This window comes from Thalassophryne amazonica, chromosome 18 (assembly GCF_902500255.1).
Source record: "Thalassophryne amazonica chromosome 18, fThaAma1.1, whole genome shotgun sequence".
NCBI classification, from domain to species: domain Eukaryota; kingdom Metazoa; phylum Chordata; class Actinopteri; order Batrachoidiformes; family Batrachoididae; genus Thalassophryne; species Thalassophryne amazonica.
In genome coordinates this window covers 24,205,451-24,231,950 of record NC_047120.1, presented here as the reverse complement: position 1 = coordinate 24,231,950, position 26,500 = coordinate 24,205,451, and the positions used below count along the sequence as shown (strand labels likewise).

Sequence of the window (26,500 nt, the reverse complement as noted above, 5' to 3'; positions counted from 1 at the left end):
CATTGTCAGTTGATCTGTCTCTATGGTAGGCAAACTGCAGAGGATCTAGATCAGGTGGCAGGGAGGAGGCAATAAAAGTCTTGATCAGCTTTTCAAAACATTTCATCCCCACACCCTCAAACACCCTCCAAGTCAAATGATTTGGGGTGCAATGAGCAAAAAGGGAACAGCTGGACTTCATTTTCTTGACCCAGGCACCATAATGAATGGACCCAGGTACAAAGCTCTGCTAGAAGAGAAATTAAAACTTCATATGGAAGTGCATCAGACTGAAATTTTCATGCATGACGGTGCACCTTGCCACAGATCCAAGATCGTTTCAGACCTCCTCAGAAAAAATGTGGTGCAGACATTGGAATGGCCAGACAACATCCCGGATCTACATCCTATAGAAAATCTTTGGACCTGCATGAAAGATAAAGTTGCAGAAAAGCAGCCAGCTAATGCTGAAGCATTAATTAAGCAATTAAGGAGATTTGGACAAAGGAAGTGACTCCAGAATATTGTGCTTCCCTGATAGACAGCATCAATAACAGGCATACTGGTCAGTTTGGTATGTTGCATATTTGAGTCAAATATTGTAGCATATATGCGACAATAGGCGTTAAGGGGTTAATACTTTTACATTCCTGCAAAGGTTATGTGAGGTTAGGAACAATGACCAGCAAGTTTGCACTGGGTCATTATGTTCTTCATATTCATGTTCTTCATATCTGCACAGTGACTCACTGTGTTCTTGTTAAAATCTTTTTTTTTAATCTGCTCAAGAAAGTACAAACTGTGGCGTTCCTACTCTTTCATCTAAGAAGACATAGACAGCAAGTTGCCATCTCTCTTATCAACTTGTGAATGTCCTGATTTCAAATGCTCCAGTTTAAACTAGCTTTTAGCACATGGCCAAAAAGCATAACACTTTTTGATCACACACCAAGCACACACATGTAAGAACCACCTCTAAACCAACAGAAATCTAGGTCCACCCATTGTCTGCGACTGCCTATAAAATATTTCTGTAAGCTGTGTTCGGGGTCCTTTTCGGATGGAGTTCCTGCGCAAGCTCTGTCCATTGGGAACCCAGATCTGATTTAACTTCACATGAAATCCAGTAAATTGCTCTTTTGTAATAACAGAGTCTCTTTGATCCAGGACAGATCCAAAGAACCAGGATTAACACTAGTTTCAAGACCAAAATCCAGGCTGTGAACATGATTTTACTATAAAATTGGCGATTTTACCTTTAGCTTCAAAGGGAAGTGGCTCGCTTTTGGATCGAGGCTCAAGTAGCTATTCAAGCAACTGCAAGTTATGGCACTTCCATGTTGGCCTCATTTTCCATCACAGGAGGTTGGGGGCTTGAGTTTAACGCTGCAATATTTAAAGTAATCCAATGACATAACCTGTGTAAACAAAGTGACACTGAGATTAATTTTCTAGAACAGGTAGAATCAGAAATGTTAAAAGTCACAGGGAGCTTATAACATTCTGATAGTCTTCATGTGGCCTGCAGATGCTCTCACAGGATCTGTGACAGGCAGCTGATCTGCCAGTGTATTGTTGAGGCAGCGCGTCGTGCACATTTGACGCTGTGCAGATGAATAGAGGAGATCAGGAACAGGAAGGATAATATGCCAGACAGCTGACTGCTGAAATAATCATTATTATTTAGCTTCCAACCCTGGCTTTGGAGAAGTGGAAACACTTTCCTTCAGTCTATTTCAAGTTGTCTTAACCAGAAGCTGAAGTGGAACAACACACGTGCCAAAGAGACAAACGGGTGCTGAATGCAATCCATGGCATAACAATCCCCTGCAACACCTGAAAGCATATTTATTAATTCATATTTATTATAAATATCAAAGTGAATGTCAAACCCAACATTTCTTTGGTGGCTTTTCCAAGTGGTTGAGTGATGTTTAAAAGAAATGAGGTGTTTTAATAATTCAACTATTAGCATTCTTCTGCCACAAAGAATTAACCCTCAAATCTGACAGATATGCTTTAATAATGCGAAAAGATCTTTTAATAACATCAAGGCCATCAGGCTTAATGAAGTCCGTTGGAATCCAATCCTGCAGGCAGGTCCGTGAGTGTTTTGGACAGAGACAAGACTTTCAAATTTAATAAAAGTTCAAGGATTTTAACAAAAATATTGCATTTACTATTTATGAATTATGGCGATTTTACAGTTTAACACATACTCCCTATATTTTCATAGCACATTAAGTAATTGGAGAAAAGAGATGAGAGAGATGAGATGAGATTTATTGTCATTGTTATTACACAAGTGCAACAACAGCAAAGTTACGTTCACCCCAGACAAGATACAGCAATTAATCCACAATTATTACTAGTTTACCGTAATAATGGTACACATCAGAATTAAAGAAAACACATATACATTTGACATTGTTTATGTGCACTAAACCTGAAGCAGTCTGTCATCCGAATTGAGGCAAAGTGGGTGAAGGCTGTAGCAGGAGGGGCCCGCACCACCCAGCTTGTGGAGTTGAAGGCTGCAGCAGTAAAAACTGCACTGCCTCCAAGGTGGCAGGGAGAAAGCCAGGGTGAGGGGAGTGGAGAAACATGGGGGGGCGTAATAGGGAGGGAGACGTGTCATATGCAGATGAGTTAAGTTTCTGTCAGTTTCTGTCTGTGTGTAAAGACTGATGTTGCTAGGCAACAGCAGGCTGGGGGGGGTAGATAGATGAGAAGCGGGAGCTGAATTCCTTCACCAAGGCCGTAGATCCTTCTGGGGGAAGAGCAGGGCATGGAAATGGATGACACAGGGATGAGTCTGGATGACTGATTTTCAGCCATGGACAACTGTGAATTTAACAGCATTTGTGAAGAAACAATTAAAAACAAAAGAGGAGTTGGTGGCACGAGCGTTAAAGAAAAGAACATGACAATCTTGCTGGGCTCAGAACAAGTTCTTCAACAAAACCAGGCAGATTATGAATCAGTACTTAGGACCAATGACAGGGAAATGATACCAGACCCCCTGAAGATTAACAAAGAAATGTGGACGGGGAGAAGAACAGAGCGCGCTGGTGAACTTCTGAACTTCTACAATATATTGATTTATTTGACTGAATAAGAAGTTATATTTGTTATAAAATCTTGCTAAAACAGTTGTTACGATTTGCGTAAACAAACATTAGCATTCATGTTTCCCGTAAATGGCGGTATCACAACTCAATCAAATGTTGTATTTACTTCAATCAACAATCGCAACTTCAAGACAAACAGTTCTAATACAGTTCAAACAGTCTCATTAATATTTGTAAATGCACACAGGGTGATCTACAAATAATCATTGATTTACAAATGTGTTCAGATATCCACAAATGCAAATTTCATATCTGTAACTTGTAAACTGGTCTTTGCAAATAATCTTGTATTTGCAAATATAAAACTTAATTTGTAAAAAAAAAATTACATTTGTAAAACTGGAAATTGTATTTGTGAATTGAGTTTCAGCATTTGTGGATCACCAATTACACGCATTCATCGCTTTCCTCTACGACGTCATTTTGAGACATTCTCTTCGCGAACACAGATCCACAAACAACTACTGATTCACAAATACACACGCACACTGGATATCCACTAGATGGCAGTGTGGTTCCATTCATTGATGTGGCAAGCTGAATTAGTTTTTAAAATTATGTGTCCGCAGATTTCATCATGGGAAAGGGGGCGGGGGTGTTAGTGTTGTGCTCTTTAACGGCGTGGTTCAAATAAGCATATTAAACAGCATTGCGCCTGTGTGTGCTCCGTGACACAGACATGCTGCAAAATTCTTCTTTTAAAAACTTGAAAGTTCTAAAAGTTGCTACATTTAGCTAAGTTTCGCACAGGAGCCACACAGCGTCACCGCAGCAACCAACCAGTCCCGCTTTACGACAACTGTCACAACAGCCAGGCTCCGCGGATCCGAGGAAACTGATTTGTATCTGTAACACACAGATCAGCGTCCGCGGACTTATAAAACATGCATTATGTCGTAAAAAAAAAAAGAACGCTTTGCGATAAGCATTTTAAATACTCAGTAACGATCACGATTAAAGAGTCATCCGGGAGCATATAGTTTCAGCCACATCGGTGAATGGAACCACACTGCCATCTAGTGGATATCCAGTGTGCGTGTGTATTTGTGAATCAGTAGTTGTTTGTGGATCTGTGTTCGCGAAAAGAATGTCTCAAAATGATGTCACAGAGGAAAGCGATGAATGCGTGTAATTGGTGATCCACAAATGCTGAAACTCAATTCACAAATACAATTTCCAGTTTTACAAATATAATTTTTTTTTACAAATTTTATATTTGCAAATACATTATTTGCAAAGACCAATTTATAAGTTACAAATATGAAATTTACATTTGTGGATATCTGAACACATTTGCAAATCAATGATTATTTGTAGATCACCCTGCGTGCATTTACAAATATTAATGAGACAATTTTAACTCCATACTACCTGGCTATACCCACCCGCCGTGCATAAACAAATGACGTCATAGCGCGCGCGCAGCCCAAGAACTGTCCGCAGATGGGGGAAAATAAAACTAAAAAGCCAAGAAGTGTGTGTTGGTCCCAATATGGATATTCCAGATGATTATCTCATGGATAGTACAACAACAGCAGCCATGAGCAGCCGGCTTGATGAGGATGCGCTGCCTAATTTGGAGAGCAGCAAAGTTAAAGTGCGCCAACTTTTTATGTACGCGTTACGTGTTGTGTATCTCAGTAAAAAGTGATAATAATGCAAATAACATGCTGTTGTCATGCGGTATGCATTTTCTGAGTCCCTCCATCCACGCCCAGTCACCCGCAATGACAGATATTTGCCCTTGTCTAACTTGGGTGAATATCTGTCATTTTGGGCAACTGGTCATGAACGTCGGGCCTTTGAAAATGCATACCGCCCTCCAAAAGCATGTAATTGTATTAATACCGCTTCATTTCACAGAACAATACATAAAATTCATCGAGAAACAATAATATAACGGGTGGTTTTGATCCTCGTCATAAACTTAAACAAACAACGATGTTCATTTTTCCCGGAAACAGCGATCTCTGTGTGCGCTAATATGCTCTGCTTTTAATAATTCTACAACTCTTTCACACTAAATTTGCTAAGAATGGAAGAACAGACACCCAACCTTTGATATTTTAATAGGACATAAATTTGAAGCCTGTAAAACATTGTCAGTACATGTACAGATTCCACCACCGCCGTTCTATTCCCGATAGACCTTTATACAGGAAGAGCTAGCGGGACCTAGTAAAAAAAAAAATACTAACCTCCTTGGATAAAACTCTGCATGGACAAATACCCCCAAGTGGTCAGCGATAAATATGATAGTTTTGTGAACTGTCTCCGTAAAAGAGCTAAGAATGCATTAAAATTCAGTTAACAGCTGCTGATTGGCTCGTCTGTATTTAACGCTAAAGGACGGCATATCAATACCAGTCTGTTTGACAGAGCTACAATGCAGCCATCCAGGCCTGTAGAGGGAGCCTAAGTGCAGGATGTTCTGCATTGTTTGCTCCTTTGGTAAACAATCTGAAAGAAAATCTGCTGACCCCTGTTGAGCCCTCTGCTCACAGATTGATTCACTCTGGGAAAATGAGCCACCCGGGCCATTTGGGCCACTCAGGCCATTTTGTTGGCTACCAACGGCGGCAGAAGGAGTGTGTGCGAGACCTGCTGGCGAGATGCAGACACCACCACAGTCACTTCAATAAAACCGCACGCAGTCGCCAGCACTATTTGCCCCCCCCCCCCATCAACACACACCCTGCCCCGCCCCTTCCTGCTGTATGTCAGGCAGATCTTGCTCTCAAACAAAACTGCACAACCAAAGCATGTGTTCGCCAGGCTGGAGCTATTGCATGTGAAGAATTCCTTCCTAATGACCGTGTGTGTGCAGCTGTCAGCTGTGAAACATTAAATATTGAACAGGCCAAGGAGGATGTGGGGGGGGGGGCTTTGCACTGGATGGCCCGCATACTTCACCATGTTCCATTACGGTGTCACACTTCGACATGTTAGCAGCGTGTGATCACCTGCAGGGGAGCCGTGACACTTTATTCATTTTAATGGAAGCTCCTCCACTTTCTGCGCAGGAAAAAAAAAAAAAAACAACAACAAAAAGACAGCAAGCTGCTATATAATAGATCCTCAAGTGTATTTTCTGCAAACAAAAATAATCAATTTCCATATATTCATCTGTTAAAATGCAATTAGCCGTAACAGGGGTGTGTTTATCTTACCGGCGCTGATTTCCCACACGGTGATATCAACTTGTGAAAATATTTGCCTGATGACTTTAATGAAGGGTGAAATTTGTAATTCATTCCTGACGAAGAGCTCGGCACGGCTTTAGAGTGGCGGTGAAGGCGGCGTCCGGGGGGCATTACGCCGCTACATAAATCACTCTGACATAAGGACCGAGCTAATTATGTAAGCCGAGGGCGCTACTCGCACCGCGGAGAAAAATCACAAATCCAAAGTGTGTTGTAATTAAACGTGAACACGGCGACAACAGAAACAAACCAGTTTTGGACATGAGTTTATGTGCACACCTTAGCAAAAAAAACAAAAAAAAAAAAACAAAAAGAGTTCAACTCTGTTTTCCTCGACTTTCAATTTCAGAGACAGTTTGTGTTCAGTTGGTTAGAAAGTTGACTTTATGTGCATATGAAGTTATTTGTAGAATAATGGAAATGATTTAATTGCCTTTTTATTCTCTGGAGTTAGTTGACCTGGACTCGGTTCCAGGTCATGCGACCTGTCTGTCTTCTTGGACAAACAGTGTTGGGCTGTTACTCAATAAAAGTACTATAATACACAGTACTCATTACTTTTAAAGATGTACTCACTCTACCTCGTGTCTGTGAGAAAGAACTCGATACTCAGAAACAGATTGTAGACAAACATTACAACAAATTCTTATTGTCATCAGGACGTCTCTCTATTGATCTGTCTCTCTCTCTGTCTGTCTCTGTCTGTCTGTCTCTCTGCATCTGTCTGTCTGTCAGTCATAAATGTTCGTGTACGTGTTTTAGAGTCACGTCTTTGTCCTTGGTAGACTGTTTTTTCAGTCGTGTTGATGGCGTGCCGTCTTAATGGAGGATGATTAAAGGTGCATACATGGACATCTATCTATCCATGTATGCACCTGTCCATTTTTTGCACTTTTGCATCTTTAAGTGATCCATGGTTATTAATGCACCACTGTTTAAAGCCTTTGCCTCACAGCGAGAAGGTCATGGGTTCAATTCCCGTGGCCTTTCTGTGTGGAGTTTGCATGTTCTCCCCATGTGTGCGTGGGTTTCCTCCGGGTGCTCCGGTTTCCTCCCACATCCAAAGACATGCGGGTTAGGTGGATTGGGATCTTTAAATTGTCCGTAGGTGTGTGTGTGTGGGTGTGTCTGTGTTTGTTTGTCTGTTTGTGGCCTTGCAACAGACTGGCGTCCTGTCCTGGGTGTACCCCGCCTCGTGCTCTATGGCTGTTGGGATAGGCTCCAGCCCCCCGCGACCCTTAAATGGACTAAGCGGTAGAAGATGAATGAATGTTTAAAGCCTACGGAGCATTTTAGAGAAGAACTTTGGTGCACAGACACGCGCATGCTTATTTCGGACAGTTCTTAAAGCAAGATACTTAACAAAAGTAACTAACAACTTACATGTGCAGAAGGACAACATGGGAATGAACAAACGTTTTTTTATTCAATACATTTTGTGTCCAACTTTATCTGACTTTTATTCCACGAACACAAACGCCACCCCTCAATACGCCACAGAAATGTGCAATAGTGTGAAAAAGTGTTTGCCTCCTTGAGCTTTTTACATGTTAGAAATTTTTTAGGACATCAAAAAACAAAACAAAAAAATTCAGGCTTTGTATATTAAAATTTCTAAAATTATGCCCTTTACACTCACAGTGAAAAGTAATCTCTACATCATGAATTAAAAGAAATAAAAATCTAAAAGCCAAAATCATGGTGTGAATAAGTAAGTGCCCCCTTTACAACCCCTGGCAAAAATTATGGAATCACCGGCCTCGGAGGATGTTCATTCAGTTGTTTAATTTTGTAGAAAAAAAAGCAGATCACAGACATGACACAAAACTGAAGTCATTTCAAATGGCAACTTTCTGGCTTTAAGAAACAGTATAAGAAATCAAGAAAAAACATTGTGGCAGTCAGTAACAGTTACTTTTTTAGACCAAGCAGAGGGAAAAAAATATGGACTCACTCAATTCTGAGGAATAAATTATGGAATCACCCTGTAAATTTTCATCCCCAAAACTAACACCTGCATCAAATCAGATCTGCGCGTTAGTCTGCATCTAAAAAGGAGTGATCACACCTTGGAGAGCTGTTGCACCAAGTGGACTGACATGAATCATGGCTCCAACACGAGAGATGTCAATTGAAACAAAGGAGAGGATTATCAAACTCTTAAAAGAGGGTAAATCATCACGCAATGTTGCAAAAGATGTTGGTTGTTCAGTCAGCTGTGTCTAAACTCTGGACCAAATACAAACAACATGGGAAGGTTGTTAAAGGCAAACATACTGGTAGACCAAGGAAGACATCAAAGCATCAAGACAGAAAACTTAAAGCAATATGTCTCAAAAATCAAAAATGCACAACAAAACAAATGAGGAACGAATGGGAGGAAACTGGAGTCAACGTCTGTGACCGAACTGTAAGAAACTGCCTAAAGGAAATGGGCTTTACATACAGAAAATCTAAACGAAAGCCATCATTAACACCTAAACAGAAAAAAACAAGGTTACAATGGGCTAAGGAAAAGCAATCGTGGACTGTGGATGACTGGATGAAAGTCATATTCAGTGATGAATCTCGAATCTGCATTGGGCAAGGTGATGATGCTGGAACTTTTGTTTGGTGCCATTCGAATGAGATTTATAAAGATGACTGCCTGAAGAGAACATGTAAATTTCCACAGTCATTGATGATATGGGGCTGCATGTCAGGTAAAGGCACTGGGGAGATGGCTGTCATTACATCATCAATAAATGCACAAGTTTATGTTGATATTTTGGACACTTTTCTTATCCCATCAATTGAAAGGATGTTTGGGGATGATGAAATCATTTTTCAAGATGATAATGCATCTTGCCATAGAGCAAAAACTGTGAAAACATTCCTTGCAAAAAGACACATAGGGTCAATGTCATAGCCTGCAAATAGTCCGGATCTTAATCCAATTGAAAATCTTTGGTGGAAGTTGAAGAAAATGGTCCATGACAAAGCTCCAACCTGCAAAGCTGATCTGGCAACAGCAATCAGAGAAAGTTGGAGCCAGATTGATGAAGAGTACTGTTTGTCACTCATTAAGTCCATGCCTCAGAGACTGCAAGCTGTTATAAAAGCCAGAGGTGGTGCAACAAAATACTACTGATGTGTTGGAGTGTTCTTTTTTCCTGATATCATAATTTTTTCCTCAGAATTGAGTGAGTCCATATTTTTTTCCCTCTGCTTGGTCTAAAAAAGTAACCGTTACTGACTGCCACAATTTTTTTTTCTGATTTCTTATAGTGTTTCTTAAAGCCAGAAAGTTGCCATTTGAAATGACTTTAGTTTTGTGTCATGTCTGTGATCTGCTTTTTTTCTACAAAATTAAACAACTGAATGAACATCCTCTGAGGCCGGTGATTCCATCATTTTTGCCAGGGGTTGTAGTATAGCACATGTAAACCATCACTTTTACATCCAGTTTTCTTCAGACAAGTCAGGGGATGGATACATGAACATTCCCAAGACACTGAATATGTATTGTGTCTTTACATGAATTATGAAGAAACACAAACATTATAGCACTCTGTGGAAAATCTGTGTGGAGTAGACAGTTCCCAAAATCTGAGTGACTGTATAAGAAGGTGAAGAGTGAGGAAAGCCACCAAGACAACCCTGAAGAAGTTATAGACTTCTGTGGCTGTGATTGAAGAAATTGTGCAAAGTGCAAGTTTTGTGTTTTACATCACTACTCATGTCTTCATAGTGGAGTTACACAGAGAAGAATTTTCTTTCAACAAAACAGATCAAATTTATGCTCGATTCTTCAATGTGCCTTCTGACAAATTATAGTTGAACTTTCAAGTATTTTTTAAAATAAAAACCTTCTCTATACCACTTCATTATGAAGCTGTATAACTGGTGATGCAAAATTCAAAACTTGTACTATGTGACTGTAATGTGATTACAGCAATGCGTTAGTTTGTAACGCGTTACACACACATTTCATCTTGTATTGAACTAGCATCCCACTGAGAGTGACTCGTGGACTGTGTCTCAATTTAGGGCTCAATCTTTCAAAGGTTGTGCTCTGAAAAGATCTGGCCTTCTGAGACCACATAGTCTGAGCCAACCTGTCTGAAATGAGACTTACTTCTTATTTACCATGTCAAATTTTCATAATAGAGCTCAAATGAAACCATCAAGATGTGCTTGTAGTTTAGAGTTACAGGTTTAATTCAAGGCCCTCAATATTTTATAGAAAAAGAAACAAGTCCAACATCGGTTCCACGGCCTGTTCTTTCTGTGTAAAGTGGATGAGAGGCTACAACTCCTCCTGGATGGCACCCCAGCCCATTGGAGGTGACTTTCCCAGTCAAAGCCAGTACCCATTCACAGTTGGGGGGTGGTGGGTGCAGATGGAGTGTCTTTATCCAAGTACACAGACACATAGAATTACCGGGAAGTGAACCGAAGTTTACATATTGGTAGTCCAACATTGATCTCACTGATCTATGCACCCTAGGCAGTAAGCCCTACGTTGGCAGTAAGACCTAGTTCAGGCCTGAGGCCCACTGGTGCCTGTGTTTACCCCCGGAATAGATAGAGTGAAGTGGATGAGAATCTATGTTGTGGGCTAGATGCCAGTCCATTGCAGGTTACTTCCCCAGCTAAGCTAAGGTTGGTGCCCATTTATAGTTGGGTGGTCTGTAGAGCTGAAACAACTAATCGAGCTAATCGATTAAAATCGATTATTAAAATAGCTATCAACTAATTAAGTCATCGATTAGTTGCTAAATAACTGTTTTACTGCAAATGTTTCATTTCTTCCATATAATCAACCGAGCTTTGCTTTGAATCTTGAACCAATGAAGGAGTGCTTCGAGCTGCTGCTTCGTTGGTTTCATTTATTTTATTTCGCTTTATCTTAATTTTTCCCCACTAAAACCCTAAAGAGCATATGTCTGTGAGGAATATTTACCTTTTTTATGTTAAACTGACCTGTTATGGTCTTCTGAAACAGTTGATAGATGTATTTTGTGCTAATGCTGATGCTAACACGTTAGCATGTCTATGGCGTTTTCAATGTTAAAGTTAGCATTAAGCTGCTGGCATTTCAGCATGTTTGTGCATTTGTCTGTATAATAATTAATGGCTCAGCGTTTGTTGTCGTAAAAAGAGTCAAATGTATTACAAATTATAATATTTTTAATTTTATTTTATTTATATATTAATAATAATAGTAATAATAACTAATAATGCTACAATACAATTTCAGAGAAAGAGACATGAGTCACATGTGTCATTGTGGAATGACCACATAGTTTACAAGTTATACAGAGAATGTTGCACATATGAGTCAGGCTACAGTTTTTGATTTAGGTTTTATAGTTAACTGGTTATGCTAATTGCTCATTTGCAGCAACAAAAATATCTCTTTTTTCACCATATATTTTATAACATTTATATGTTTCATTGTTGTTTTATGGCAACTCAGCACTTTGATAAAGCAATGCCATTTGAACTAATTACTTTTGTTCTTTATTATTTTATATTTCAACAGCCACGGGACATTTGACAATTTGTTGATTTTCAAGTATTTTAAGTTTTCAAATAATGTTCTGTTGTTAAATAAAGTGATGGAAGGAGAGAAAAAATTGTTTCCCTGGCACATTTAAAAAAAAAATTCCCTGCTAATCTGATTAATTGATTAATCGTGTCGAAACCCCACCAGATTCATCGATGATCCAAATAAGTCACGTTTGAAATGGGACAATGCATATTAATGAACATAGTTTCATGTAAATATGCCGGATTGTAGCAGGATGCTAATTTCCATCCATAGTCCCAGTAACATAGAAACAGACTAAGAACACACAACATACCAAAACAAATCAATCATGACAGAAAACAATTAAAACTGAATATACCTACAAATATTTACAAATTCAAAGTGGCAAATATTTGTATGTACAGTAGTGTTCAGAATAATAGTAGTGCTATGTGACTAAAAAGATTAATCCATTCATTTGTTCCATTGAGACAACAACTTTCACATCATAAAAAGCAACAGGAAGAAAATCTTGTAAACCTGCACTTTGCACAAGCAAATGATCCACAACATCAACATACTGTATATTCGATTTTAATAAATAATCGTTTGTTTAATCATCATTTAAATAATCATTTGTTGAAGCCCTAGTGGACTGGGACAATACAGATCATGTCTTGTCTAAGGACCAGACAGCATGAAGGACACGCCTGGAATTGACCTCTGGTCTGTAGTAGTCCACTCCTGTCCCGCAGAGCCACCAATACTGCCATCAGCTGCACTAAAGTATGTTTTGGTCCTGTTGAGATAACATGTAGACTCTGAAATCATGTGCAGTGATGATGCCAACTTTGCAGTTGGCGTCATGGTTGCTGCATGTTTACATACACAGTCATGCAAATTGTCACCGACTGTAACTTGCCATCAACCTGAAGACAAATTGTCCTCTGCATGTCATAAAACCTACTCCTGGTCGCCTCTGTCTATGTAGGCACTCTCTTTGAATTCACAGAGCTCAATGCATGCTGTGTCGCACTCTTTGTTTCCATTCATTCATTCATGTTTTTGGGTGCCTTGTTGTATTTCATTCTGTCTCACTAATACCTCTCACCGCAGTTGGAGAGGACCAACAGTCGGCGCTATCACCTAAAAAAAAGCTGCGTAACGGAGGCATGAGAAGCTCCCCGAACTCCTCACCCAAGATAATGAGGTAGGATCTTGCTTGTCACATATCTGAATGCATCTTGAGTAGGGGTGTAACATTCAACAAATACAAGATTTAGAAAAAAAAAAAAAATCAATTTTAAAGTAATAGATACAATTGCGCTAAATGTACTATGAACTGGTAGATGACCTGATTAAAATGCTATAAATCAGTAAAATTAATCTTGTTTGTTTCAAGGCTCTCAAGAGAGCCTGTTCAACATTAACTTTATGAGGTAAAACCAAAATCAGCATCTCCAAAAATGTATAACAGATAAATTTACCTGTTTGAAATTTATGTTGGGTTCACAGTTGGTTAATACTGTCATACTGGTTCAGGATGTGAAAGTTATACTATGCTATTTATGCTAAGCTAACAACAGCTAGCATCCTCATCTGGGTTTCTTCTAGCACTGGGGCCTGTACTACGAAGCGGGGTTACTGGCTTATCAGGGTAATCTCGGGAGTAAGTTGATGACGTGTGGAGTAACTTCCCGGTTAACCCGTACTACGAAAGGTGGATAGGTTTCGATCGAGGCATGCTGCCACGGCAACTTACGCTTTGCGCCAAACCTGCTCCAAGCAGGTTATGTTCTAGGATTAGCGTGAGGTTCTCGCTTACCCACTCCCTTTATAATTACCGTCCATCCACCTGCATCACTCCAAAGACAATGCCGGCCTACCTGGATGATCCGTTTGATATTGGAGCACAAATTGTGAGGGGCTCTCTTCGCAGGGCGAGGGTTTTTAAAGACCGCCGGAATCCGCTGACATACCCGGACGATATTCTCTATGAATGATATAGATCCTCAGCCGAGGGAATTCGTTATCTTTGTCAGCTGATCGGCCAGACGTCTGTAACATCACCCATCGTACACTGTAAAAAAAGACTGTTGTTTTTACAGGAAAACTCTGGCAGCTGTGGTTACCACTGTAAAAAATACAGCAGTTAAATGTACAAAAACAGAGAGCTCTTGTTTGTAGATTTAAGAGTTCTTTTAATGTGAGTCAGCCGTGGTTCATTCACTGTAAATCCATATGCATATTATGTCTGTAATGTTATCTACTGTGCTGCTGTATGTTTTACAGGAATTCACTGGTAACCACAGCTGCCAGCGTTTTCCTCTAAAAACAAATCGTTTTTTACAGTGTAGCAATGCCCCGACGATCGAGCAGATAATGTGCCTTGCGCTTAGATATTCTGCCAGTGGACAATTTATGTATTCCATCGGTGATGCTGAACATCTGAGCAAGAATTCTGTATGTCGTATGATTCGCAAGGTAGTACTTGCTCTATCTAAACTGTTGGATGCATTTGTCGTTTTCTCTGGCCATTTATCCGCAATGCAAATCAAAGAAGGTTTTATGCAATTGCGGGTAATTACTAATATCAAAATAGGTCTAATGCATGTCCATTAATTAGGCGAAGTGGGGCTTATCAAGCTATGAATATAAACCTACTGTTCTGAAGGATGTTTTTATATTTCATCTTCACCTGCTGCCAGGTGCGTTTGGCACTGCTGTTGCATCTGAAATATTGACAGGATTAGGAAAAGCAATCATACAGTCAAGGTAGTCTATTTAGGAAACATTAAATTAACCTAATATTTATTAGGAGGCCTATGCCCACTTCTGAATTGTGTTGCATCTGGGCGTAATTAATGAAAGAGGGGCATTTTTCTACACATATCAGACATTCCACAGCATGACAGATTTGGAGAACAATTACGCATTTACCCGATCAGCAATACGTTGCCAACAAGCCTGTCTTGCTTTATTGGCAGACGATGTGTTCGATTTCCCCCTTAACGTTAATTTAAATTCCTTGTAGCTCCGCATAATAATCGTGCATTCTTCTTCGGTAAAGTAAGGTGGCCGCACCATCATTGAAAAATGGTGACGTGTGCTGCAACTCGCCCCTTTTATGTGAACGTGCACATACTCCACTTAGGTTAACACAGGTTCAACAAATCAACATCTTATTCACCGTCGTAGTACCGATTAATGCCACTTGAGGGAACCAGGTTTTGTCAACCCCGGTTTAAGAGGTTGACCCTGGGTTACATCTGAGTAAGTTAACCCCGCTTTGTAGTACAGGCCCCTGGTACCACAGTCTCTTATACAAAGAGACTGGTAGCGTGTTTATGAAAACATGGCTGTGATTGGTCCATCTGATACATCGGCTGCTATTGGCTATCACACCACGCTCTGTGACTGGCTGTGGCGTAACTGCCGAAAATGTGAAAAACAAACTGAAAGAGTTGAAAAGTGAGACAAACTAGTTGCAAAATGTCACAAATGTTGGGGATGGGAGTTTATCTCACCCCTGTCAAACCAAAATGGAAACCAGGTATTTGCTTTGTGTGTCTGGAATTCGCACGGCAACTGAAAACATTTGGAGGTTTGAAACGTAAACAAAGGCTGCAGCCAATCAGAGAGCGCCATGTCTCAGCCAGTCAGCAAATTGTCAGAATCCTGACTAAAAGTCACGTGACCAAATAACCCGATACCGACTCCTTTGCTTTGGCTGGAGGAGTGGAACCAACTTAGATTTCTTCTATGTTGCTTTTTCTGCTACTGTAGTTCCCTGGTTCCCTGGTTTTTAATAAAATATGTGTTTGGAGGTAAACAAAAACACACTTTTGCTTTGTATGTAATATACCGTAACCATGTATGCCAACTGCTGGACTTGTCTGGCCTTGATACAGGGAATAATCTTATCATGCATGCTGGAAAATAGGAGCAGGTGTGGTTGAAGTTGTACATATCTTGATATGAGAATGATAGGAATGTCTTTAATTTCCAAAGCCTAGGTCCGATGGCTGCCAAAGCCACCACTGCTTGTTATACACTTATTGTTTCAACTGCATGCATAGTATGTCTTCCGGAGATGTTAAACCAAAATGTCTGTGCTTCCTGTCATGAGATTTGAAAGTAACAGCCACAGACTCAAGTTCTTAAACAGTCCTGGCATTAATGACAGTAGCAGCCAGTAACGGAGACTCTAAGGATGGCTAGCCTCAGGCTATTATTCTATTGTTGGATCCCTTGGAGCCCCTTTCAGCATGGAAGACCACAGATGATAGGCATCATCAAAATCAAAGGCGAACTCCAGCGCTACCTTACTTTTATCTTGTCCCTTAAAATTACATGTGTTTAGTGATTTTGATTTGAGATAATCCTCTTATTCTATATGAAGCTATTACAGGGACGACATTAGTAATAGATGTCATTAAGTGCTACATTATAAGAAAGGCATCCAGCAAGGAAAACAAACAGCCTGAGATACAGTATGTCAAGTCAAAAGAGAGTTCTAACTGAATTAAAGATGACAGATTATTTTATTTTCACATTGTTTACATGGTTGCTATACATCTGAGATTAAAAAATTACATTAACAAATACCAGTATTGTTTGATTTAGCCTGTTAGCCCTAGCTAGCTTGACAGTTTGGTGATAGGTAGGCATGCTTGGGCCTCATAAGGCCCACACAGATGACACTGGTTTTGCCCACGCTCCGCCTCTTTACCCTTTTATGGGTTGGCCAGGGGTAAGGTGGACTCAGACACTGCCACGGTGGCGACATATATACAACCCAAATTCCAGTAAAGTTGGGACGTTGTGTGAAATGTAAATAAAAACAGAATACAACAATTTGCAAATCCTCTTCAACATATATTCAAATGAATACACCACAAAGACAAGATATTTAATGTTCAAACTGATAGACTTTTTTGTTTTTGTGCAAATATCTGCTCATTTTGAAATGGATGCCTGCAACACATTTCAAAAAGGTTGGGACGGAGCAAAAGACTGGAAAAGTTGATGAATGTTCAAAGAACACCTGTTTGGAACATTCCACAGGTGAACAGGTTAATTGGAAACATTGGGTATAAAAGGAGCATCCCCAAAAGCCTCAGCCGTTCACAAGAAAGATGGGGTGAGGATCAACACTTTGTGAACACCTGCGTGAAAAAATAGTCCAACAGTTTAAGAACAATGTTTCTCAACATTCAGTTGCAAGGAATTTAGGGATTCCATCATCTACAGTCCACAATATAATCAGAAGATTCAGAGAATCTGGAAAACTTTCTACATGTAAGTGGCAAGGCCGAAAACCAACATTGAATACCCATGACCTTCGATCCCTCAGGCGGCACTGCATTAAAACCGACATCATTGTGTAAAGGATCTTACTGCATGGACTCAGGAACACTTCAGAAAACCATTGTCAGTTAACACAGTTTGTCACTACATCTACAAGTGCAAGTTAAAACTTTACCATGCAAAGCGAAAGTCATACATCAACCACATCCAGAAACGCCGCCGCCTTCTCTGGGCCCGAGCTCATTTGAAATGGACAGATGCAAAGTGGAAAAGTGTGCTGTGGTCTGATGAGTCCACGTTTTAAATTGTTTTTGGAGATCATGGATGTCATGTCCTCCGGACAAAACAGGAAAAAGACCATCCAGATTGTTACCAGTGCAAAGTTCAAAAACCAGCATCTGTGATGATATGGGGGTGTGTTAGTGCCCATGGCATGGGCACTAACACATCTGTGATGGCACCATCAATGCTGAAAGGTACATCCAGGTTTTGGAGCAACACATGCTGCCATCCAAGCAACGTCTTTTTCAGGGACGTCCCTGCTTATTTCAGCAAAACAACGCCAAGCCACATTCTGCACGTGTTACAACAGCACGGCTTCGTAGTAAAAGAGTGCGGGTACTAGACTGGCCTGCCTGCAGTCCAGACCTGTCGCCCATTGAAAATGTGACGCATTATGAAGCACAAAATACGACAACAGAGACCCCGGACTGTCGAACAACTGAAGTCATACATCAAGCAACAATGGGAAAGAATTCCACCTGCAATACTTCAACAATTAGTGTCCTCAGTTCCCAAACTCTTATTGAGTGTTGTTAGAAGGAAAGGTGATGTAACACAGTGGTAAACATACCGCTGTCCCAGCTTTTTTGAAACGTGTTGCAGGCATCCATTTCAAAATGAGCAAATATTTGCAAAAAAAACAATAAAGTTTATCAGTTTGAACATTAAATATCTTGTCTTTGTGGTGTATTCAACTGAATATAAGTTGAAGAGGATTTGCAAATCATTTTATTCTGTTTTTATTTACATTTTACACAATGTCCCAACTTCATTGGAATTGGGATTGTAATAAAAGCACAGAAATGATTAAAGCAATCACCTCTAAAGTCACATGTGTATCCCAAATCTGTCAGTAAAGTAATTGATCCTATCTGCAATGGCGCAATGACAACCTATCTGAAATTAACGCTATTTTCATAGGTTCTTCGATGGGTCATAAGATGCATCTAATTGTGGGATGTCACAACGCATTTGGTCACTTTGGACTGTATCGTGACACACGCGTCATGTCTGCTTCAGTGGCACTAAGACAATTGGCAGTGCAGGATAGTGACAAGCCGTCATGGCTGACAGTGAGCGATAGCCATCCTGGCAGCGCTCTGCCTCACCACTCATCTCTACAAGGACAAACTGAAGTGACAGCGGCTCCACTGCGTGAGTGCTGAAGCAATCAACTCCTGATGAAATATTTAGCTGAGGTGTAAGGCCACTAAATGCTTTCACTCTTATTGGAACTTGCTCTTCTTTTTCATTTTAAAAATAAGCTGCTGAACACAACTTTGTCCATTAATGTTCTGGTTTCACTCCTGAAGTGTTTACAGAAACGTGACAAGGAAGCAGCTGATTCCTCACATTCCCAAATAGTGGGGCGGCACAGCAAAACAACTGTTCAGTTTGTGATAAAAGCATGGAATTTGGCACACATATTATAAATTAACTAATGTTTATTTTCAGATCTGGAGCCATCCTGGAGATGACATCTAATGAGCTACAGGGGGTCAATAAAGAATTACACAGGGTCAAAATTTTAAAATGCTCCAATCATGTTGAAAACTATACCACATTATTTGTGTGATCATAACAATTCTAAAAAGGTATAGTTTGGACTATCTTTGACTGAATGTTCTGGAGTTATGGGGTAAAAACAGCAAAAATGGTGACAGAGGTCAGTTTCAGTTTGTACAGGGGTCAAAAGTTAAAGTTGCTCCAATTCTGGTAAAAATTGAAGCAAATTATTGGTTGAAATAATGGAAGTTTTAACTGTGTTGAATGCTTGGTCTCCAAAGTAAAGGTCAAACAAGGTTGACGTCCATTGGATTCTATACCGTCTGACATATGTTACCCCGTAACATGATAACTAAGCATGACAGATGGTGCAAAAATGCTATTAAGTCACCAAGCCTTTAAGTGAGTTTAAACTTTTAACTGTAGTTCTAGACAGGTACTGAGACCCATTCAGCCGTTGCATATCTCCAGATACGTCAGCATGAAGTAGATGAGAGGTTACAGCTCCCTGTGGAGGGAGCACGTGTTCATCACAAGTTATTTCTCCAGCCATGACTGATATTCATTTACAGTTGGGTTGATTGTAACAATGCTACAGCCAAGGCCGGGATCTCATGTGACCTTCTTCTTCTTCTTCTTCTTTGTCTTTCGGCTGCTCCCGTTAGGGGTCGCCACAGCAGATCAGTCGTTTCCATCTCACCTTGTCCTCTGTATCTTCCTCTGTCACACCAACCACCTGCATGTCATCCCTCAGCACATCCATAAACCTCTTCTTTGGCCTCCCTCTTCTCCTCCTGCCTGGTGGCTCCATCCTCAGCATCCTTCTCCCTATATACCCTGGGTTCCTCCTCTGCACATGTCCAAACCATCTCAATCTTGCCTCTCTGACTTTGTTTCCAAACCGTCCCACCTGAGCTGTCCCTCTGATATGTTCATTCCTAATCTTGTCTATTCTTGTCACTCCCAAAGAGAATCTCAACATCTTCAGCTCTGCCACCTCCAGCTCCAGGATCTCATGTGGCCAACTGAACCAATTCCATATTAGGTCTCTAAGAAAGCTAACACCTCACGGAAACACAGGATATCTGATCTTGAGGTCCTAAAGTGGTGCGCCATTCATAATCCGTGGGCCAAGCAGGTTTTCGGTACCACTTAAGGTGACAAAATGACACTTAGAATCCAGCCTCTGTGTACCATGTCCTATACAAAAATGTATGATAACCATCCCAGGGTGGTAGCTGTAGCCAGCTAGGGGTCAATGAAGAATTCCACAGAGGTCAAAATGTAAAAATGTTTCAAACATGTTAAAAACTACACCACATTATTTGTCTGATCATAACGATTCCAAAAAGGTATAGTTTGGACTATCTATGACTGAATTCTATGGAGTTATGGGGTAAAAACAACACAAATGTCAGTGCCAAAGGTCAGTTTCAGTTTGTACAGGGGTCAAAAGTTAAAGTTGCTCAAATTTCAGTAAAAAAATGAAGCAAATTATCGTTAATAGGGTTTTAAAAAGGAATAGTTTGTGCCATCTGTCATGCTTCGTTATCATGTTACGAGGTAACATATGTCACAAGTCATAGAATCCAATGTACTCACTGCCAACTTGGAAATGTGTATCCTGGACCCAGACAGCTGAGAGATGACACCAAATGACAGAGCCACATTGCACCACTTAATCAGGACTGGTGTAGTGTTCTTCAACATGGGCAGGATTAAAGCTTTGCAGAAGAAGCAAAGATGCAGAAAAGAAAACCAACCAAATACCATCCCTGGTCCTGTAGTTGGCTTGTGGCACTGTGACATCAGGGGTCATGTCTGCTTATCCAGAAATGGTCTGCTTAGTCATCAGTGGCTCCATAATCAGTTGAACTAATGTATCATTAATGGAACGTGTTCGATGCCTTGTCCTGGTAAGATTTGTCTCTGGACAACTCAGTCCATATGACAATACATTATATGTCCTTTTAAATTACACTTGCATCGACACGTTGCAATCTGAGCGGTAGAACATGTTTGAAAGGCATTGCCCTTTCTGTTTCCTGAAAGGAGATCCAGGTTTTGCCTCAGGGTACATCAGCTCGAAGGCAGACTTTCTTGGGGAGCCTGAGGGCTGGCAGTTTTAGCTGAGACTGGAATACATGCTTAACAGGTTACTTAAGATGGAATTCCTCCAACATAGTACATGGATTATGACATTTCTCCTTTTCAGAGACACATGTTTAATGTTTTAATGTTTAACAGAAAGCTGCTCTCAGTGTTTTGGATGAAAATATTTTTAGACCTGATCTAAATCTGACAAAGTTGATTCCATGCAAATAGAATTGTACTGGGCAGCACCAATACATCCATATATTAATAACAATAAAAAAAAACCTCCCTTAAAATCTGAAACCATGAAAATTTCATTTTTTGTGTTATTTTTTTCTGCTTTATTTAGAATAGAGCACTCTATCGTACCCCTGCATGTCATTGCTAATTTTCACCTGCCGCTCATTTTTATGCCCTTGCGGTCACGTTCTCTAAATCGATATACTACTGGTTCTTCTCTGGGTGTGTTGGTCAAAAAGTGAGGTATAGTTTGGTGTTGAAAATTTTGGGACCTTAGAACACCAAAATCCTGGTCTTGTAGTCCAGTAATATTGTCAGTTGGTGCTGTACAAAAAGGAAAATAGTCAGGTGCACCTACATAATGTAAGCATCTACACAACACACGTACACTCTGCCTGCACATATCATCTCCTCTCACAAAACAAAGATGAAGTAGGATGAGGGAGAAAGAAGTTATATTTTATGAGAGAATGGTCTCTCCCTGCCTATCTTCCACCTTCTCTGTCTTTCTCCCCCTCTGTCTGTCTCTCTTACTGTGCCTAAAATACATGATGGAAGTTAATTGAAAACAACTATAAAATGAAATGAGTAAACTCTTATAATGCAAATACTTCACATTGCTGCAGGCGTCTCCTCAGGGAGCTTTGGCGGCGACTAGGTGCTCTGACGAGTTGCTGCTAATCCATTACTGAGCCATACATCCTTTCATTTGAGTCCACTTAGTCTATACCAGAGAGCTCCTGCCGCACTCAAGCGGAAAAGGAAAGACAGGCGTCACTCTGACTGGTTGATCCCATGTTCAGTCTACAATACACCCCTGAATAATAAACATGTTAAACCTAAGGCTTTTGCATACAATGCCTGGATATGTCTGGCTGTTTAAATAGCAGAGTGCTCCCAGACACACCCCAAGGGGTTTGTGCCCACTGCACAAGTTGGTTTTGCATCTGCTTTCAAACTAAGGTCCACAAGCAATAATTGTTTTCAGAGCAAAATCGAAATAGTGTTGTTGTCAAATCACAAGAGCTGTGATTAATAGTGTTAATGGAAAGCTGCCCAAAGTACAAAATACAACTTTTTCCTGTTTGTGTCTGTCTAGGTTGAAACACTTTGTAATTCTGCTTTAAAATTGAATTTATCTTGCCTAGATGGCCTATGCAGGGTTTCTTGAGTTGTGTTTTCTGGGAGCCTAGGTCTAGGCCTCCAGACCCCAGCTCATTGTGCTTGGTTTGCAACTAAGGTCAATGTTGACATCCCCAAATTTGGGATATTCTAGCCCAGGTGTGGGCTATAGTTTGCCATGAAGGGCAACCAATTACCTCAGCATGTGGTTTTACTGACGAGCTTATCCACTTATGCTAAAGTCCCAATCATCTGTGAAATCAACTGCTGAGGTGACTGGTACCAAGGAAAACCTGCACCATCTTGGCCTTACATGGCCATGCCTGTGCTAGCCAGTTCTCATCATATAATGGGACTGTTGTATGGATGGATGGACTGACTGACCAGTACAAGCCAAAATGGTAAATTGTTTTCTTTCTCCTTTTAGCCACATCTGCTGGAAGTGTATTTGTTAAATGTTGTGACCAACAGAAACGTTGTTCAACCTCATGTTCCGACACTGGAAACCACTTTAGCGGTCAGTGTTCAGGAGTATTATGCTCACCGCTGAGTGTACAGGAAAAATACTGCTCTATTAAAACATTCATGGTCTTCATTTTGAACAGCAAATCTGATTGGGCAAATTGCTGAAATATTTAAAGTCAGGCCTGTTAAAGCTTTTACCGCACAGACACAACGTCACAAGCTGTATGCAGTAAGGGGGCATAATTGTATCTCGGTGCTCGTGCCGGTTGGGGCCGTGTGTGGGCTGCTGTCTCCTTCCGCTTGGCTGCTGCTGCTGATGTCACTGTGGCTAAATGACGTGGACACTTCATCTACGTGTCTGCAGACGGCTTTGGACAAGAAGTAAAGAGAAGAACAAAAAATAATCTGATCTAATCTGATCTATCTATCTATCTATCTATCTATCTATCTGTCTGTCTGTCTGTCTGTCTGTCTGTCTGTCTGTCTGTCTGTCTGTCTGTCTGTCCGTCCGTCCGTCCGTCCGTCCGTCCGTCCGTCCGTCCGTCCGTCCGTCCGTCTATCTATCTATCTATCTATCATAAACCTTTGTGTATGTGTTTTATGTCCGTTTTAGAGTCATGGCTTTGTCCTTGGTTGACTGTTTTTTTCCGTCATGTTGATGGAGTGCTGTCTTAATGGTGGATGATGTCACATGTCTGTCTGATGGCTCCGACTCCTTCATTAATTCCGTATGTGTGATCCTGAGATTGTGGTTGACCTTTAGAATAAACGTTCGATAATTCCTGGGTGTTAATTTGGGTGTCCTCCCTCAATGATATGAAATCTGAATGGTCCCAAGTGACTCATATATTTATTTATGTAACTGCTGAGTGGATCCTTGTCATTTGATTGGTGGCTTGTATGTCACGTGACATGGACTATTCAGACCATTTGCCATTGTGTTTCATTTTCTTTGCAATAGTTCTTTATAGTGTGCAATTTTGGTGCTATACAAAATGTGCTATTGCACCTTCTGACCGCCGTGCATGCTCACACTACCAGGGGTGGTGTTTAGCTAAACATAGTGAAGTTTGTTTTGTTGGTGGACGACGATCTGAAGGAGCTAATAGGCGCTGCTAATTCTTCTAACACAAAAAAACAAATCCACTACTGCTGTAAGCCCTCTGGAGGCATGAAGAGCTGTTAGGATGAAAAGCTGGACAGATTTCTGACATGATTTTTCGCTGGACAGAGGAACTACACAAAGTCCTTGTTTTTTTTTTTTGGAAGTACACAAAGTCGGTGCACGGCATCACGTACTACATCGTCGCAATTATTTTTGAACTGTCTGTTTTTCCAAGTTGACAGAACAATTTTGGACTCTAATTTAAAGTTTGTGTTGGACTGTTGAGCACCAGTGGAACACCAAAATGTAAGTCCCTTTTCTGTTGTTAGAAATTAATAAAATATCAAATGACAAGGATCTGTTTGAGACGTTATATAAAACAAATGAATGTTTTTCATTCTTTCAATGGAACAAATATTTAATTTGGTAAAAGATGGAACATTCCATCTTTCACCTCATGAAATATTCATACCATTGACCTCATAAACATTCATTATTTATTACAAGTGTTTAGCGCACTTGCCTCCCAAAGAGAACATTCGCATTTCAAAGCCACCAGTGGCTAATATGCCGGGTGCATTTGGAGTTGCACCATGAAGGGCAAAACTTGTGCCAAGTCAAAATTGCGATCCACGCCAGATCTGTTGTGGCAAAGCCAAAGAGTAGTCAAAAGATTATGTAAATGCCTCCAGCCCATTGGGGCTGATTGGTAGAAACTATATATAAATGTATCTTGTACCTTTGGTGGAACTCAAGTAGACGCTCTGATGTAACTCGGGTATTGTTTGATAAAATGCAGTTGGGGAAAATTGGCTATGAACATTTTCGCCAAGGTGAATGTAAATTTATGTGAGCAACTGTAAATTGACTTCATTTTGGTTCATTTTCAACTCTATTTGGTAGAATTTTATGTTCCCCCCTACATAGATGTCCATACAACATCATCAAACCAAGAAGGCCAGTTGGCACCAAGCAACTGGTGATTCTTAATATGATTCCAAAGTACTTTTTCAGGTCAGAGGTGGGAAATATTCCAGTTCCAAGTTGTCTGGAATGCAGTAAATGGTACCTGTATACTGGATCATGCTTGTGGAAAAACAAATGGTTGTGTGACGCATGTTGCAGCTGATGCAGTGTCACAATGCCTTTATAGTAAATGGCCTTAATCACAGGGTGTGTTAATTATTCATCGTAACAGCCAGTCTCCGTAGTTGTTTGATAGCTTCCAGACAGCTGGTGGCTGGTGATCAGTTTAGTGTTTCATCCACAGTAATAGAGTGTTAAGGTTCTCTTTTCGTTTTGTGTCTTTGAGCAGACATGACCCTCTTCTGATCCCCGGCAGCGAACAGATCGACAGCATGGACGAGAACGTCAAGAAATATGACTCCACTGGGATGTTTCACTGGTGCCCGTCCAAAGACATCGAGAAGGTCATTTTGGTGGGTGGCGCCCCCTCACTCTGACATGCTCCTCCCCGCTGACAGATGTGTCAGATCACCGAGACGCGGTGTGGGATGATGTGGATGTTACACACTTTCGTGTAATGACGTGTTGAATGTGTCGTTTTCTATGTGGGGAACGTGCACACTCTACAAGTCTTGCGCTCATACATATGTCATTTTTCAAATGACCTCATCGTCTACTGCAGTCTTGTGTTGTATAACATATTTTTTAATGTGTGAATAGGCAGTTGAAAGAAAAGAAAAATAGCTTTTCTATTAAAGATGCAATATGTAGTTTAGTGGAGCAGATAACTGTAATAATTGTTCATATCTGGAAACAAGCACCAAAATTGGCACACATACACCTTAGACATTACTCTTTTGTAAAAGCACATTAGCCACCCCAATTTTCAATAGGCAGCCAGGTAGAGGTCAGTTGAAGAATTACACAGGGGTCAAAATTTAAAAATGCTCCAATCATGTTGAAAACTACACCACATTATTTGTCTCATAATGAAGATTCCAAAAAGGGTATAGTTTGGACTATCAATGACTGAATATTATGGAGTTATGGGGTAAAAACAGCAAAGATGGTGACAAAGGTCAATTTCAGTTTGTACAGGGATCAAACGTTAAAGTTGCTCCAATTTTGGTAAAACGTGGTGCAATAGTTTTGACTGTGTTGAATGTTTGGTCTCCAAAGTAAACGTCAACCAATGTTGACGTCCATTGGATTCTATGGCATGTGACAGATGTTACCCCATAACATGACAACTATGCATGACACATGGTGGAAACTATTCCTTTTTAAAACCCTATTAACTCAACCAATAATTTGCATCATGTTTTACAGTAATTAGAGCAACTTTAACTTCTGACACCTGTACAAACTAATGCTGACCTTTGTCACCATTTTTGCTGTTTTTACCCCATAACTCCAAAACATTCAGTTATAGATAGTCCAAACTATACCTTTTTGGAATAGTTATGATCAGACACATAATGTGGTATAGCTTTCAATATGATTGGAACATTTTTTTAATTTTGACCCCTCTATTTGGCCCCCAATTGAAAATTCAAATGGCTAACGTTATTTGTCTAAAATA

The 26,500-nt window shown here is 40.3% G+C and overlaps 1 protein-coding gene across 1 annotated transcript in view; it reads left to right on the top strand.

Annotated features, from left to right (window-relative positions):
• The window catches only part of LOC117530552 (calcium-activated potassium channel subunit alpha-1-like), a gene marked incomplete at its 3' end in the record, with an annotated part of 158,068 nt that overhangs the window by 90,445 nt on the left and 41,123 nt on the right, over window positions 1-26,500 (top strand). Inside the window, exons 18-19 of the mRNA XM_034193446.1 lie at window positions 12,945-13,038; window positions 25,268-25,391. Coding sequence (XP_034049337.1) covers window positions 12,945-13,038; window positions 25,268-25,391 — 218 coding nt within the window. The remainder of the gene's footprint in view (window positions 1-12,944; window positions 13,039-25,267; window positions 25,392-26,500) is intronic.